The 15,835-nt window shown below is 53.1% G+C and overlaps 5 protein-coding genes across 5 annotated transcripts; 2 read left to right on the top strand and 3 right to left on the bottom strand.

The window, feature by feature from the left end:
• Positions 1-64: 64 nt before the first annotated feature.
• GNI_177100 (hypothetical protein) lies at positions 65-1,558 on the top strand (the record flags this gene model as incomplete). The annotated part of the gene is made up of 1 exon (XM_011135131.1): positions 65-1,558. The coding sequence occupies one exon, from the start codon at positions 65-67 to the stop codon at positions 1,556-1,558; it is 1,494 nt and encodes a 497-aa protein (XP_011133433.1).
• Positions 1,559-1,761: 203 nt separating this feature from the next.
• Positions 1,762-3,183, bottom strand: GNI_177090 (glycosyltransferase family 2 protein; the record flags this gene model as incomplete). The annotated part of the gene is made up of 1 exon (XM_011135130.1): positions 1,762-3,183. One exon carries the CDS (start codon positions 3,181-3,183, stop codon positions 1,762-1,764), a length of 1,422 nt encoding a protein of 473 aa, XP_011133432.1.
• A 57-nt stretch (positions 3,184-3,240) lies between these two features.
• On the top strand, positions 3,241-4,138 carry GNI_177080 (putative transmembrane protein; the record flags this gene model as incomplete). Its single annotated transcript, XM_011135129.1, has 4 exons — positions 3,241-3,298; positions 3,333-3,446; positions 3,495-3,780; positions 3,913-4,138. The coding sequence occupies 4 exons, from the start codon at positions 3,241-3,243 to the stop codon at positions 4,136-4,138; spliced, it is 684 nt and encodes a 227-aa protein (XP_011133431.1).
• Positions 4,139-4,216: 78 nt separating this feature from the next.
• On the bottom strand, positions 4,217-12,139 carry GNI_177070 (putative arginine N-methyltransferase; the record flags this gene model as incomplete). The annotated part of the gene is made up of 1 exon (XM_011135128.1): positions 4,217-12,139. One exon carries the CDS (start codon positions 12,137-12,139, stop codon positions 4,217-4,219), a length of 7,923 nt encoding a protein of 2,640 aa, XP_011133430.1.
• Positions 12,140-12,743: 604 nt separating this feature from the next.
• Positions 12,744-15,323, bottom strand: GNI_177060 (hypothetical protein; the record flags this gene model as incomplete). The annotated part of the gene is made up of 1 exon (XM_011135127.1): positions 12,744-15,323. A coding segment is annotated over one exon (2,580 nt), but the record flags the coding sequence as incomplete, so codon positions are not given.
• Between the last annotated feature and the right edge of the window lie 512 nt (positions 15,324-15,835).

Here is a 15,835-nt window from a genome sequence, read left to right as displayed (position 1 = left end):
GTACACCGAAGCGAAGAAGGCGCGTGTTGAAGGCGAGAAGGGTCCCGAGACGGATCAGGAGAGGATGGGCGAGGAACCGGAGCAGATGGAGGAGAGGGTGGTCGAGTTCCGGAAGATTCTGGAGGACTATTCGGCTGAGGCTTTTTGCGTGGGTGGGCAAGTGCCGTTGCGGAAGAAGTTTTCGAAGATCGTGTGCTGGCCGGCTGTAGCTGAGGTTGCAGCTAAGTCCCCGGCAACCGAGGGCCGTTCAAGTCCATGGGTGATAAACCTGCTAGAATGCACAGAGAAGGTGCTGGCGGGGCTGCAGTCAGCGGGGTCGCCATCGCCATTCGGGCGGGGGTCGGAGAAAGTGTTCGACGAACGTGTGCGCAAGGCCGTTGAGTTCCCGGCGGAACGGATGGCGTCGCAGTTTGTACCGGTCTTCAACGCGGAGTTCTGCAGCAGGATCCAACGGCTACTGGGTGGCCGCAGTTTCTTCCTCCAGCCACACAAACTGAACGTCTACGGCGAAGGCGCACACTTCGCCAAGCACAAGGACACCATCCGTGACCCGCGCATGGTCGCCTCCGTCGTCGTCTGCTGCCCCACGAGCTTTGAAGGGGGTGTGCTCTCACTCGTAGACAACCGTGGCATTCAAATCGACTTCGACTGGAGCCAGTCCGCCCTTACGCCTGGAAACAACCCCGACAGAGGCAGCGCCGACGCAGGCGGCGCCGACCGGGTCATGAACTGGGCCTGCTTCTTCTGCGACGTGGACCACGAAGTCTCGCCGGTCACAAAGGGCACCAGGTTGACACTGACCTACGACGTGTGCATCGACTCCACTGACAGCGAACGTGGCGACAGCGGAAGCGGCGGTGTTGTCAAGGCGGAGGTCGAGCAGGACTCTAAGGCCCAGAAAAGGTTGGCCGAGAGTCTTGGGTTTCTCTCTGGGTCTAGGCTCAAGCGGAGGCGTGGTGTGGAGGAGCAGAAGTCTGAAGTTGAGCAGAAGTCTGAGGTCGAGCAGGGCAAAGGGAACGAGGTAGCGTCACAGATAGCGAGCAAGGTGGAGTCTCGCAGTGAGGAGCAGTTGTTAACCCTGTTGGACAAGCTGAACGGCGCGCACCGCTACGGTTACTATCCGGCGCATGATTACGCCTTCGGGGCCACAGACACTTGGACGGGTGAAAGGGACTGGGAGTCGCAGCTGAAGGGTGTGGACCTGCAGTTGCACAGAGCGTTGATGAAGCGTGGCTGGGTCGCCAAACTGTTCGCGCTGTACGCCGAGTTGGATTTATACGGACCCGCGATCCACTTCAACGTCGGCCTTGACCCTGAAGACCCGGTGAGCATGGAGGATGCTATTGACTCCGAAGAGTTGGAGACGTTGCGAAGCATTACCGAACTCCGAATGATCAATACCCCACAACGAGATCCCTCTGCCATCTATGTGTACTCATTCTGGTACGGATCTACCGGTAACGAACCCTTCGAGGGACACGACTCGTACTACGCTCGAACCGTCCTCGTTTTCAGCAAGTCACCAATCACAAACGACAGAGATCACACAACGTTATAAGCTCATTTTTTGTGGGTGCCGTTCTATTTGGTCCTCACCGACCGGGGCCGTGTGTCCCCACGCCCAGTGGCGCCCGTATGCCATTGCCGTAAGCCGTTCTTGTTGACTGCGCACAGCACAGACAGTGCAGGACACGAAAAAAGTTAGTGACTCTCCAACTCCGTTTAAGTGTTAAAACGGGAAGGTGGCCCGCGAATTGTCTGTCAGTACTCAGGGAAGATCTTGCTCATCATGTTGTCGAAGCCTTTGAAGTAAAGGCCACTGGAGACGTACTCGACGCAAACAGTGGCTCTTGTGCGCGTTGAGATTATCCAGTTCGTAAGGGAGTCTTCGCCAAAGGTGAGAACGGTAGGTGGAATTGTACGGAAGGTTTCAGTTCTTGTTGCTGCCCATCCATTGGCGCAAGTTAGGACGTATTCTGGTTCGTCCTCGGCGTTGCATTTCTTTTCGAGCCAGGCAACGGATTCGGCCTCGTCAACAAGTTGTTCATCGGAAAGGCCGCTTTTGTCGAGCTTTTTGACTTCTTCGATCATTTCATCGCATGAGGGGAGGAATTGGAGCTGTGGCCACCCAACTAAGGAGCCTTCCTTAGTTTGGGTCTTTTTGTAGCTGGTGCTAACGCTGGCTTCAGCTTCATCGAACCTGAATAGGCTCAGGGCGTATTCGACATCGATTCGTGTTTGCATCAACTGTTCGGCGATGTCCATAAACGTAATCTTCATCTGCTTCGTCGGATCATTCGCCAACCATTCTCGGTCCAGATTGATAAGGTTGTAGGCAAACTCCGAGGCAAAATTTGTGTAACTTGTCAGCACTTGCTTCACTTCTGGGTACTTCTCCATCAACGCACGCCGGAACTCAATTGCATCCAAACCAATCATGTCATCACCATCCGCGATCATATAGTACTCCTTGTCCGTCATCGCACTCCCCATCCATCGGGATACACTCGGACCTCCAGGTCCGTCGTACACTCCCCAACGCAACCTCACGTTCTTAGGCAAATTCGGAATATATTGTTCCTTCAAAAGCTCCAAATTGCCCATCAGACTGGTTTTCACCTGTCTTCGCTCTTCCTCCCTCATACTCGGTTCCAAGCCCGTGATGAAAAGAATCTCACCCGGTACCTTCCGAATATTTAACATAGATTCCATCGACGGCCACACGTTGTTCAACTTCCTAGCACCCACAGGAATCATCAAACAAACGTCATCTAACGTTTCACGATCCTTCAACCCTACTTCGTGAAATACCTCAGAGATATTACGCCAGACATCTATCATCGACCGCATCTTCATCAATCTCCCATCCTCTGCTTCCGCCTCCGATGTGCCATTCGCCAGAATCATTGTTGTGTCCAATACCGGCTCCTCGCTTGCCGAATCAAAAACCCAACGTAAAGACTTGAAATAATTACTCACGTCAGTTACATAATTATACGACGGTAAACCCTTAGCAAGGTAGGTAGGCAACGTTACCGAAGCCAGGGTTGACGAAGATAAGTCTGTCGTCGCCAACAAGGTTGTCGGAGACAAGGTCGTCAGGACCAAGGGTGTCGTGCCCTCCTCCGCAACCGCAACAACCGATAGAAGAGCAGCCGCGCAGGCTTGTAAGACTTTATACATCATTTACTACGAAAAAGGAAAATTAACTATTGTTTCGCTGTTGCACACGCGTGTGCTATGGCTTCCAGACATACCGCTTCCAGACATGTCTCCGCTCCCAAGCAATCTAAAACCAGTGAGATTCTTTTTGTTGATTTGACGCTTCATAGTTCGGCTACTGTGGCAGTTGATTCTGTCCGGACTACTGGCTGCAGTGGTTTTTTCTCATTTGAACGCTTTTGGATGCACAGGCTCGCATTGTCCTGATATTGACGCTCTGCCTCGTAAGTTCCGTCCTTAAATCATCTCCCAGATTCGATTGTTATTACTAGATTCGCCGTTGCAACTGCTATTATTTCGGTATGTGCCGAAAGCGATGAAAATGGCTGAGTATACGAACAAGATTGCCTGCGATAAAGGGTTCTTATCAGCCAAAGCTTGCCAGAATTTATATGGCATAAGCTTCGTTGCAAGTTTGGTCGAATGGACATTCCTAGGGCTAACGGGTACGAGGATTCTGGCGGTTCTTTTGAAGATGAAAATTACTCGATTGATCACTTTGTTACTGCTATTCTTCGCCAGCTTATATTTCTTCACCGCGGTAGTTGAAACATACCTGTAAGGACGTTCACCCTGCTGATTCAACCCTGTTAATTTGACCCTGCTAGCTCGACTGCGTCAGCCAGATCTAACCCAGATTGCGCTGGATCTATGAGGGAACTTTGAGCCACTCATCCGAGTTTTTTTTAGGTCTGAGTTGCTTCCGCAATTCCTACTGAACTACAACGTCCTCCTGAAGGACTGGTTATCAGGAGGTGTATTGTTTTCATCCGGCGTATTGAACTCATTTTTGAAGCTATGGCGAGATGGTCAAGACCAAGAATTCCCGAAGCAAGCACTGTTTTCGGCTTTTAGAAAAATGGCTGGAGTGGACGACGCGCAACCGAGTTATGCGCGACTGAGCTCCGAGCTTTAGATGGTGGCCAGCTAAGCAATGTTGGAAGCAGCGTCCCTCCATTGTTTGAGTAGATGACTGAAGTTGTCTCTTGCACTTTTACTCTTGAACCGGAGGCAAACCGGCTCTTCCTGAAGTCCGTACAGCGCTAAGAGGTTTCCGTCTTGGCAACTCACTACAAAATAGACCAATTATGATTATGGATCGAGATTGAACACACTGGTAGTGAAGCTTACTTTTGTGTGCGCTTTTTGCGTCTTGTAATAGTTTGTTGCAGGCGCCAGGTCTGATGGAGGTACATTTGAGTACAGGCGCGGTGTTCTCGAAGTTGCTGGCGTGTTTGCCTTCGCCCCATTGGAGTCGGGTGAGATCCAGGGAAGCTTTCCAGGTGTATCGCTCTCCTTTGAGGCGGTCGGGGGTGATGACGTAAAAGTCGCCACCTTGTCTGAGAATCTGTTTCACGGCAGGTGGGAGGTCCTGAACGCCGTTGGCATTGTCTCGTTCGTCTACGGCGATACGGTCGAAGTCGAAGCGGAAGGAGGCGTGTTTGAGGAAGGAAAGTGGTGTGCTATCGGGATCGAGAGAGAGCGCGCCGACGGAACTAACATACCTGCGCTCCACCTTGTAAACCTTGTCGATGCCGCGTTCCGCTCGGATGAGAGCCTGCGCAAAAGCTTCGTGACTCTTGTAGACGGTGAAGGTGTCTTCATCGGCAAGCGCGGCAACGTTGGCGGCGATTCCAGCGATCACATCCGCATACAGGACATTACCGGCATTGTCGTCCAAAATGGCAGTCGCGGTTGGGAAAAAGTTCGCGTTGAAAAACGCGTTTTCGCAACCAATCGGCTTCTCGTGTGCAAAGTATCCCAACAACATCAGTGCCGGTTCCAGGTATCGGTGCATCGTGCTCACGTTGTCGCCTGCCATGGATTGCACCAACGTCATGATCAACTCGTTGATCATCGCCGGCGTGAGCTGCAGCTGCTGCCACGAACGCGGACCGCGCGGTCGCGTGATCACCGCGCTGATCGGCAAGAAGCCTTCGTTGGCCGCCGGTTCGTCAGCCCACTGATCCTCCTCCTCCTCCTCCTGCTCAGGCGGTGGCGGGTATTTTTGGATGAGGAACAGCAACAGCTTGACGCCCTCGGTCTGCGCTGAAAGTGACTCAGCGCGCGAGGTGATCATTTTCAGAATGCCCGGTGCGGCGCCTTGGCTAACAAACTTGTCGGCGGTGGCTGCGTCGACCAATAACCTTCGGAGCGTGATGAAACATTTTTGTGCCAGCTGAGTGTTCGAACTCTTCTCCTTATGGAACACATTCATAACCACCTCGAGTGCGCCCTGGTCGCTGATTTCGCCAACCAATGCCTCATGACGTGAAACGCTAGCAAGGAATGAGATGACGGCGTTCAGCACCACGTTCGAGCTGCTCGTCTCCGAAGCGGTAAGACACCGGCGCACGATCTCCTTATGCAGCGCGACACGCGCATTCGCTTCGTCCCGGGACAGATACTGCAACGCCTCGAGACCGTTTCTGTATATCTCCACCTCGCTATGCCCCAGTCGATTACTGACGTCGTCAATCAAAATCGGCACTAGCGGCGACATGGCCACCATAGTCGCCTCATCGTTCTCCATCAACAGATTGCTCAGACACCGCACACCCGCCTCGTGTACTGCCGGTGGCATTTCGCCAGCCTTGGCCAGAAATGCTCTGTACACGTCCGCTATCCCGTTCGAGATAAAGTGTTGAACGTTCGGCGCATACAAAACCAAGTTTCCCACCGCCTTAAACATACTCGCCATGCAACGAGTCACCTCATCACGCGCATCCCCCTCATAACCCGCAATTGCTGCCATCACGGCCTGCGGAGCCTTCGCCTTCGCATACAACTCTTTCACGTCGTCGCGCTTGAATGTAATGTTGCACAAAACCACTGCAGCCGCGTTCACCCGGTCATATGGAATCAGGGTCGAGTCCTCGCTCTTCGCACGCCGGATCATATTCACGCTCAACTCGATTCCTCGCCCCGCCAAAAATCGGTTCGTGTTCTCCTTATGCTCAACACATATGGCACCCAACGCTAACAAAGCGTTAGTCACCGCGGCAGAACTCGGAGCATCTGGTGGCTCATCCTGGTGCTCCTTAATGAAGTTCAGTGTGCTCTCCACCACACCCACCTGTCCCACCAGGTCTTTGAACTCCCAGATATGTCCCAAAATACCAAGCAAAAAGAACGTGTCACAACTTCCCTGATAGGGCGTACTCTTGTCATCAATCAGCGCCTTCAGTCGTTGCGGCACGCGCTGCTCCTTCAGATACGGCACACAGGCACCCGTAATCGACGCACGCAAACACCGAATCGCCGCGTATGTCACGCGATCGTCGAACTTGCCCAGATCCGCATCATTCCAACAATCTACGAAATCAATGACGGCACTCGTCCCCTCTAACCATCGCCGATGAGGAATGATCTTGGACATGAAGATCAGGCGATGCAGCAGCGGGCAATCCGATTCGGGGTCAAGTCCAGGTGGCTTCGCCTCACCCTCACCCTCGTCCTCGCCTGTAAAACTCAGACCCGAGGCACTCGGTGCCCCGCGACTACCCAGCTTTCGCCCCGCCTGGATGGCTGCGAGCATCGCTTGAGCGAAACCAGGGACTACACCAAACGCGTCCGTCATAGCCGGCGCCAGATGAACCAATTCAAGACCAACGAGAATGAACGCTTGCACCAATTTCTGATCGCGATGTGTCATGATACCGGCGGCCACAATCTCGTCTTCTTCCCGCTGCTCCACCTCTTCCTGGTTCTGAACGAACATGTGCAGCAAACTAAGGCAATTCAGCCCAGCCATTGTCTCGCGACCGGCCTCCGAGTCGAAGACCACATCAGGACTACGTGCCCGCGATGACATTTCACTAAAGACGAAGCCGATGTGATCGGCGACTGCGGGACAATCGCTGGGCGTGAGCACGGGCCCAACGTAGTCCTCCTTGAGCGCCGAGAACCCCTCGGCTGTCTTGCCAAGCTCGAGCTTTTTCCGCTTCCTCGGGACGTCGTTCCCGAGTTCCTTCAACCAGAGCGCATAAACTTTCCGCAGGTTCATGACTTTCGGCTCGTCGGTCTTGCAGAGCTCCTGCAACTCGGCGATTTCGACACCGAAGTCGCTTGACGGGTCCACGTTTTGGGACAGCGAAGTAAATAACTGCTGCATATTCGGCAACTGCATCAAATTATAACCCTGTCCGGGATGCGCCGATAGTGCGGCGACCATCTTAGCGACCAGCCCCTTAAGTTCATCGTCGCGTTCGACAAGGGCCGCATCGCGAATGAGAGAGGGCATCACACTCTGCACTATCCCGTTTCCGTTTTGCTCGGACATACCGGCGACCTCAGCCAGATCCGGGATTACAAACTTCCAAAAACCTGGAGTCCTTGGAGCCTCCGATACCATTTCGCCAACCAGATCAAACATACGCGCACGCCGTAACGCAGTTTGCACATCAGGATTTGCACCCGCATTCTTCCAGTCCGTGATCAGCCCCCGAGCGGTTGCGGCCACCTCCGCTTGGGACATCTGTCCCGACTCGAACAAGTCGCGTAGCTCCTGCACACGCGTCTCCAAAGCTCGCACATTGTCCACATTTGCATTCCCCGCCATCGCGGCAGCCACAATCGCAACCTTCTTACCCAACAACCGCGGATTGCCCGTGGCCATAGTGTCCAACTCCTGCATGAACTCAGGCTTCGACCAAAACTCGGTCCGTGCCTCCTCCGACTCCCGCAGTAAGTTCAACAGAAAATCCCATTCCGCCTCCACCTCGGGCAGGTCTAGATTAGTGTCCAATTCACCTGCGCGCTTAAAGGCCCATCCCAAGTTAGACAGGTTGCCCATGCTCTTGCGTTGCTTCCCCACCGACCCTTCAATCAACCTCTGTCCGTCGGTATCACGACCCAAAGCGTTCAGGAACTGACGAACTAACACTCGATCGCGCGGCTTCAAATTCTCACTCTGCAACAGCTCCACAGCCACGTCCGCCAATCCCTCTCCGCAAGCTTCCACCGCAGCACGTCGAGTATCTGGGTTGTCAAGCAACGCCGTCAAGGCGCAGAAACCTGCTGATGTCAATGTTGGCGACACGTTCGGCTTTCCCGCGCTCTCCAACAACGCTTGCGCAAACGGATCCACCAAATTGTCCATCAGACTTACTGCCATCTGCTGACGTCCATTCTCGTCGTGCACACGCGCCGCCGCCGCCGCCGCTTGCTCCACAAACTTGGCCACGGCCGCCAGCTTCTCAGGCGAAGCCTCGCCCTTGCTCACCGTCTCACCCAACTTGCTACAAGCCTTGTCGAACGGCTCATGAATCATGTCCGGCTTCCCGATATGAGTACGAAGATAAATATCCGACTCACCCAACGCATCTAATAGATCCAGCTCCGCGTCCGGCGCCTCCGCAAGCGACCCGCAATGGTTCAGCCACGAGACAAGCGCCGCCTCGCCGCCCACCACGTTCAGGATGCTGCCAATGCAGTCCGCAATCTCGCCCTTGTCCTTGCCACAGATTTCCTGTGCGTGTCGAATTGTGTCATGCAACACCGCCATACCCTCAAACGCGGCCGGGTTTTTGTGGCCCTGGATCAACTTAGAGAGCACGTTCATGGCCGGTACGATCGTCGCTTGGTCATTGGAGGCGAGAACGAGGGAGGAAAGTAATTCCGCGCGTTTCTGAGCCTCTTCGTCGCTCAGGTCGACAGGCACGGCGCTGAGCGTCTCCAATAGACGAACTAGCGGCGCAACAGCGACGGTGCCTGGGTGCAGGTTGAGTGCCTGGTAGGCATGTTCCACCACAGCTTTACCCCGAACCATTTGCTCGGTCACCTCGTTGGTGTTTGCCCACTGTTTGAGCTTACCGGCCGCGCGACCTACAGTTTCGGAGTTGTTCGATTTGAGTTGACTGACGAGGTCTTTATAGACGCTCGCACACGTCTGATCTTCGAGTCGCAGATCGGGCGGGACGGCAATGAGCATAGAGCAGAGACTGTCACGGTAGCGTTGAATATGCACAGGGTCAGTATAGAGTGCACCGATCCGTTCGCAAATAGGCGCCGCCTTCAATATCACGCCCGCCTCCTTAGGGTCCTTAGTGCTAATGTTAGCCAACGTCTGCATCAGGTCGCACAAAACCTCAACCGGCGGCGGCTCCTGTAAAGTCGAGATCTTCCGAATAATATTGTCAATCGCTTGCGCAGAGCCACTCTTAACGGCCGCTTTAGCGCCCGCCGTAGATGCAGTGATATTCTTCAACATACTCGCAGCCTGCGCTTGCAATGGCTTATTTTCATGTTCCACACAGGCGTTCAACAGGTCTGTCAACGCCGATACTACACCCGTACGTGCCGCAATACGAATGCCCTCAGGAGTATCCATCAATCCCTGCAACGTATCCAACTGTTCCTGCACTGTACCCCAGTCTTGTTGCTGTATACCCTGCCGCAGTAGACGTAGACTCTCTTTGACCTGTTGATCCAAATATCCTTCTGGCATGAAACGCTGTGAAACGACGGCCAGAGGCTTCCTAAGACGGTCGCACCGCGGGTGTGCAGACTGCGCGCCTCGGATAGCGTCCATAATATTCGCTTGTTGCAGCTTCCCAATCATTTCCGGACGATCATTGGGCGCCGCGCTAAGGAGCGCGAGTGCGTCGAAGGAAGCGATCTGCAAATCCGCCCACATCTTGAATTTGCGGCTATTGTTCACAAGGAAGGCGTGCCCATCATTCTGCTCAATACAACGACCGCCAACGGGCGCATTGGTCTTGATTATAGAACCTAAAATCTCAGTACCCACCACCTGCAACTTCCGGTCATCGGGGAAGAGTTGCATGACCTCCAATGTCTCCTTGGTCACATCGTCAAGACGAGCCTCTGTGTTCAGATCACCTGTGTCAATTATCGCTTTCGTACCAGCCATTACTGCGTGGCGCAACTGCGAACCAGGGTTGCGGTTCTGGTCGTGTTTCACCTCATCCGATTTGGCCACTTCAAAAAGTGTCCGTAACGCGCGCACATTGTCACCTCGAGCCGGATGCAATGCCGTCAGACAGTCAACCGTCGCCTTCACCTCCGCATCGCGAGCTGCTGACGCCGGCTGCAAGGCCAACTTACGGATGTGTGCACCTAACAACACATCCGTGCTCCCCTTTTCAACCACCTCCTTCAATCGAGCCACACGACCCAAAGCCGAGAGAACTGTCAACTGCCCAATGGTCTTCTTACTATCCGTGCCCTCCAGCGACCGTTTTGTGCGCGAGACCGCATCGTTATAAGTCTCCTCATCCGCGAATAGGTCCAGCGCACGTAGACACGCGTGATACGGAGGCGAGTTGATCGGTACCCGACTCAAAATACCAAAGGCCGCGCCGCAGGTCTGCGTCTTATCCAACTTTGACTTCGCGTCTCCACAAGACGCCAGGTTCTTCAACGCTTCCGCCACGTTCCTCATCACGACAGGACCGCAGTCTGAGCGCTCCGTCGTAGTCGTACAGATCTTGTAAAACGAATCCACATCCACCAGCTCAGCCGCGGATACACCACTCGTCATCAGCTCCATGGCCTTCGTCAGTTTCTCGCACACAGCCGCGTTGCACTTACCTGACTCAAGACACTTAAAGAAGGCGCGCAACGCCTCCGAATCACACACGAAATCACAACACGTCTTCGTCTGGCACACAGACTGGATAACCGCCGCCACACCCATGACCAGGTTCTCGTTCTTCGGATTTGCCTGCAACAATTTCAGCAACGAGTCGAGTCCTTCACCTGAAAGGAATTGCTCAGCGCCTTTCTGAGTGCCCACAAGCGGCGCAATAAGGGCACAAAGTGCAGCCGCCACCTCGGGGTCCTTCGTCGACCTCAGAATGTCGACCGAAGCCTGCAACGCGCCCGCGTCCATCACGGCTTGGTAAGTCGCCGGCTTCTTGGCGATGTTACCCAACATCTTACAGCAACCCGTCAGGGGCTCCGAGGCACCCGAGTCACCTGCGACTGAGATCATAGACTGAACCAAGGTCGCAATATTATCACCCTCCGCACACTGGGCCGTCAAAGCCGGCACATAGGATATGGGAATCAAGACGCTCATTGCCTGGTGCTTGGCTGCTTTGGTCGCTCCCGGGTCCTTCAGCACAGCTAGGTTATGGGTCAGCGCCTCCCGCGTAAACATCGACTGCATCAACTTGACGCAGCGCTCGCGAACCGCAGGCACATTATCGTAACGGTCGATCAGCTTCATCATCGATTTCATACCCTCCGCATCCGCCGTCTTGTGCTTATACACCCGGTCTACGACCTCAATTCCGCGTAACAGCAACGGCACCGCCTCCACTGGATCAGCGTTCGAAACCGTGTTGCTGTTCAAATAATTCATGATCGTCTTAACACCGCCCGAGTCCGAGAGCGACTTGACGCCTTCCGGCGTCTGAGTAGCACCTTTGGCCAAGTCAATCAACTGATCCGCTGTAGAGAGAGGCGCCGTCTCCTTCAAACTACCCAACAACGCTCCAGCCAAACGATTCACCAACTCGCCCGGGATCCGATCAGCCTTGCTCTTGCCCAACGAATTCACGATGTTCAAAGCCGACTGCAACGCCTTGTCGTTCGAATCACCCTTGAAATCAGAAATCCAATCCACCACCTCTTCGTATGCCCCATTCTTCACAAAAATGTCCACCGCATCGTCGTCATTCACCTGAATCATCTGCAACACCATCGCTTCCATTATGCGTAGAATCGTCACGCTAATTTGCTCGTCCTCACGGAACTTCTTCAACGCAGGGACCAGACGTGGTAAACATCCCGCATGCAAAGCTTCCAAACCATTAATCGCCCCCTGCGCCGAATTCGGGTCAGAAATGTTTGACAACGGCTGCAAGGCGAAAAAATACGCCCCCTTGAAAGAGATCTTCGTCGGAATACCGCTCACGGCATTCTGAACTTCTGCCGAGATATTAGGCATCTAAAGAAAGAAACACAAGTCCAAACCAATTAGGGCCGCGCATCTCGTCCGAAAACATTAATGGCCACGAACGTATCAATTCAGCACGCAACGACCAAACCCAGCGTCAGTATGCAACAGTAAACGAAATTGTGCGCAATAAAAGTGTGTGCACACATCTGGGACATACTTTACAATCCACATAACCATTCAGCGGATTGCACTCGTCTCCAACTTACCGCATGTAAAGCCGTTAATGACCGGTTCCTAAGTTCGCACGAATTTTACGTGCACGGCCTGATTCTCTTCTGAGCCAGTACCGGACTATCTCGCACCAACAGCCTGCTGTCTTATACTTGAGGGAAAACTGCAAGCCTCAGATTTATCATAGGTTCATAATTTACGTGATACTACAGGATTTCTACGCAATTCTCCGACCAGCGAAATATGTGTGCACCATCCCCTTTATTTCGCCTATCAATGGCCTTCGATCAAGTGCTCCTTGCCAGAGTGACCCGCTAGAGCGAAAACACATATTGAGTCATACCGATCCCCAAACCAAATGCTACGATTTCATGTATCTAAAAATGTCGGCTCTACATCGGGACCGCAGCATAGTCCCTGTTTATATTGTTATAACAAACTCTTCTCGCATGGACTTTTCTCTTATCGGGTCATCTCGTAAGGGGATGTGACTTTTTTTAGCGATTGCGTTCTGCACACACTTTCGAACATCACGATGAACATACCTCTGGGTTAGAACGCAACGAATAACAAACGCAGGAGGTCCTCCACCATGGACTAGTTGGTTCTCCCACCATTTTCGTGTCCTCTTTTCTGAACTGAGCATAAATTCGTCTAGTTCTTGTAGTACTTGTTTAGGACTTATATGCTTTACAGGGCCAATACTATGGTCGCTATAGTACACGTGATCTATTTGAACCAACGCTGCCTTATCAAAGGTACCATAATGAACAATATTCTCTGGTCGGTTCTCATACCCGTACAGCTCGCCATAATGCTGTTCGTATGCAGTAGGACTGAACCCTTTCTTATGACTCATCCTATATAACATTTTACGCCAAGAAGGATTGTTTGCATGATTAGGGGACACGCTAGGAGCGATCAGTATCAGTCCCTTAGCAGTCACGCTATCGCTCAGGTTATCAGCCACCTCATGATCTAACTCAAGATCCATCGACGCGGGCGGGTGTCTCGGTCCTGCAACTTTTCGGTCCGGACGAAGCCCCAGGTTTACGACCTCGGCGTCCACATGCGGGTCTTGTTCCACAGATCTCTTCTTCCGGTCGACCTCAAGTCTAAATTCATCTGTGTGAGTGTGGCCGAAATACTGACCCTTAACTACGTCACGATAACCATCCAGAATTGCCTCGTACTTTTTGGCCCACACGTGATTCCACTCAGCGTCAACTGTGATGCCCATAAACGCATTCCTAAAGAGGCTTTGAGCCGGTGGTACATGACCTACAATCAGCACCTCTCTCTTGCCCGCACGTGCATCTGCTAACTTCTGGGAAAGCCACGCAAATTGACCGGCGGGATCCCCGCTTACAGTCACCAGATCTGGTTCCACCAGATCTGGTTCCACCAGATCCATTTCTGTCGTAGCATCTTCCTCTGCCGTTGTCGCGGCAGCAGCTTCGTCCTCATCCGTAACTACCTCATCTGACCTCACAGCACTGCCGCTTTCATTCTGACCCTTTTGAATTTCAGAGCCGGTTGTCTTGTTCACGGGTAAGCCTTCAGCAGTGACAAATTCTTCAGCAGTTCCAGCCACGTCGGTCGCTTGTTCCTCCGTAGCGGTGTAATCACCATCTCTGTCTGCTTCGGTATAATCATCCGTGTCATCGTTCCGACCCCTTCCGTTTTTGTTCTTCTTACTCTTTCTGTTCTTTCCGTGCTTCTTCCGGTCTTTCGTCAGATTCACCAAAAGTTCTTCAGCGTACTTCTCGATAATTGGAATCCCGTCAGGCCCCACAGCAAGGTGATGATACCAAACGGTGTTCAGCACCAGCACGTCAGTGTTAGGAAGCGCGTCAACGTTAGTCATGTAATACATACCCCGAAGAAAATTCCTTTTCTCGTTCTCTGGTACGAGCCAGCCCTTCCACACGTCGTATAGATCGGAATTCCAAGAACTGTTTTCTTCCAGGACGTAGTCACTCAGCAAGTCGTTGTTTCCCACTGCCATGATGACAGGCGTTCTATTCTTCCGCTTAGATCCATGACCCGAGTTCTGGCCGTCTGTTTCCTCAACTGCTTCCCCAGAAGTCTGAGAGCCGTCTACCGCTTCCGATATGGCCTCCGTGTCGCGTTTCCGTTTCTTTAAATTGATATTGTAAACGCCTTGATGGAAAAGATCTTGGTCGACCAGTTCCTGATTGAAATGGCCTTGATCGAGACTGAAATGGTCTTGATCGTAGAAGTCGTGCAAGCTGGGCTCGTACAAGTTTGGGTCTCCGTTCTGCTCAAAGGACTTGACGATGAGCTCTAAAAAATTGACAACACTTCCATCCCAGAGATCTAAGTCGAGGGTACCAGCTTCTTGGAGATGGAAATACCGCTTGATTATAGAAGACGTTATGGCGGTAGTAAGGAATCGGAGGTGCGCCTGTTCCGGAAGCCAGTAGTGAGCGGCGGCATCTCCTGTAAACAGAACAAAGTCGATGGTCTCGAGAGTTTTGGTAGCAGATTCAAACACACTCCACATCAGGGAAGGCGGTGAGTCGCAGCCGTACCGACCGTGATAGGCCGGCAGTAACGGCCTCATCTTCTCGTCAGTCTCCCAACTGTACTTAGCAGCCTGTTCTCGGGGAGGACATCCCCTGACTCCAGGGAAATCGTGCTCGAATAAAGGAATAACATCGGGTCCGACCTCGATGACCATATCCCCCTCTGTACCCGCCGTGTCGCCTCTCGCACTTACCATACCTCCATCCACACTCCCCACAAGCCCCGCACTGCCCACAAGCCCAGCACTGCCCACAAGCCCAGCACCTTCGCCTATGAGAGTACTATTGCTCGGATTGTACGGGTAATGCAGCGGTAAACGTCGTTTGATCGCTTCGAATGTATCCGTATCGTTCACTAGTCTCCGAATTAGGTCCAGCGGAAGGCCCCGCTCATGACCCGGATGGCCATGGTCGCACTCGCGCGATCGACATGCTTCCGACACCGACAAAGGCTGCCGACAGAAGTCATGCTGGCCTCGATGCGGATCGTACGCCAAGTCCAAATGAATGTCCGATATCCACACAAAATCATTCGAAGCTACAGCTCCAGCGATTACCGCTGCCACGGGAACGAGCCTCATGTGAAGCACTCAGAAAATAAAGGTCAAACTCGGAAAGAACAAAAAGGGACAGACAGATTGAGCCACGCACGAGACACAGAGCGGACGTCAGTCGTGACGAAATGTCTTGTGTGTATAAAACCAGGCAACCTAAATCGTCGCTATCTAAATAATACAAACCTTCCTCGGGTGTCCTTTGGTCAATACTAACTATCAGGTCCACACCAGCCCGCCGATCAGCCAACGGCGCCGGTTAGCTGTCGTTGGTGCCTTCCGCGGTGGGTACGCGCGAGAGTCCACTGTCGGACGTGATGAGATGTGTACGGTAGAGGTGAAATGCTCCTTCGGGGTTGAGGGAGCCCTGGTGGATGAATGCGGCTCGGACGGGTAGGACGGGGGACTGG

This window comes from Gregarina niphandrodes (genome assembly GCF_000223845.1).
Source record: "Gregarina niphandrodes unplaced genomic scaffold scaffold00064, whole genome shotgun sequence".
NCBI classification, from domain to species: domain Eukaryota; phylum Apicomplexa; class Conoidasida; order Eugregarinorida; family Gregarinidae; genus Gregarina; species Gregarina niphandrodes.
The sequence above is the reverse complement of the archived record's forward strand: the minus strand, read 5'-3'. Positions and strand labels throughout refer to the sequence as shown.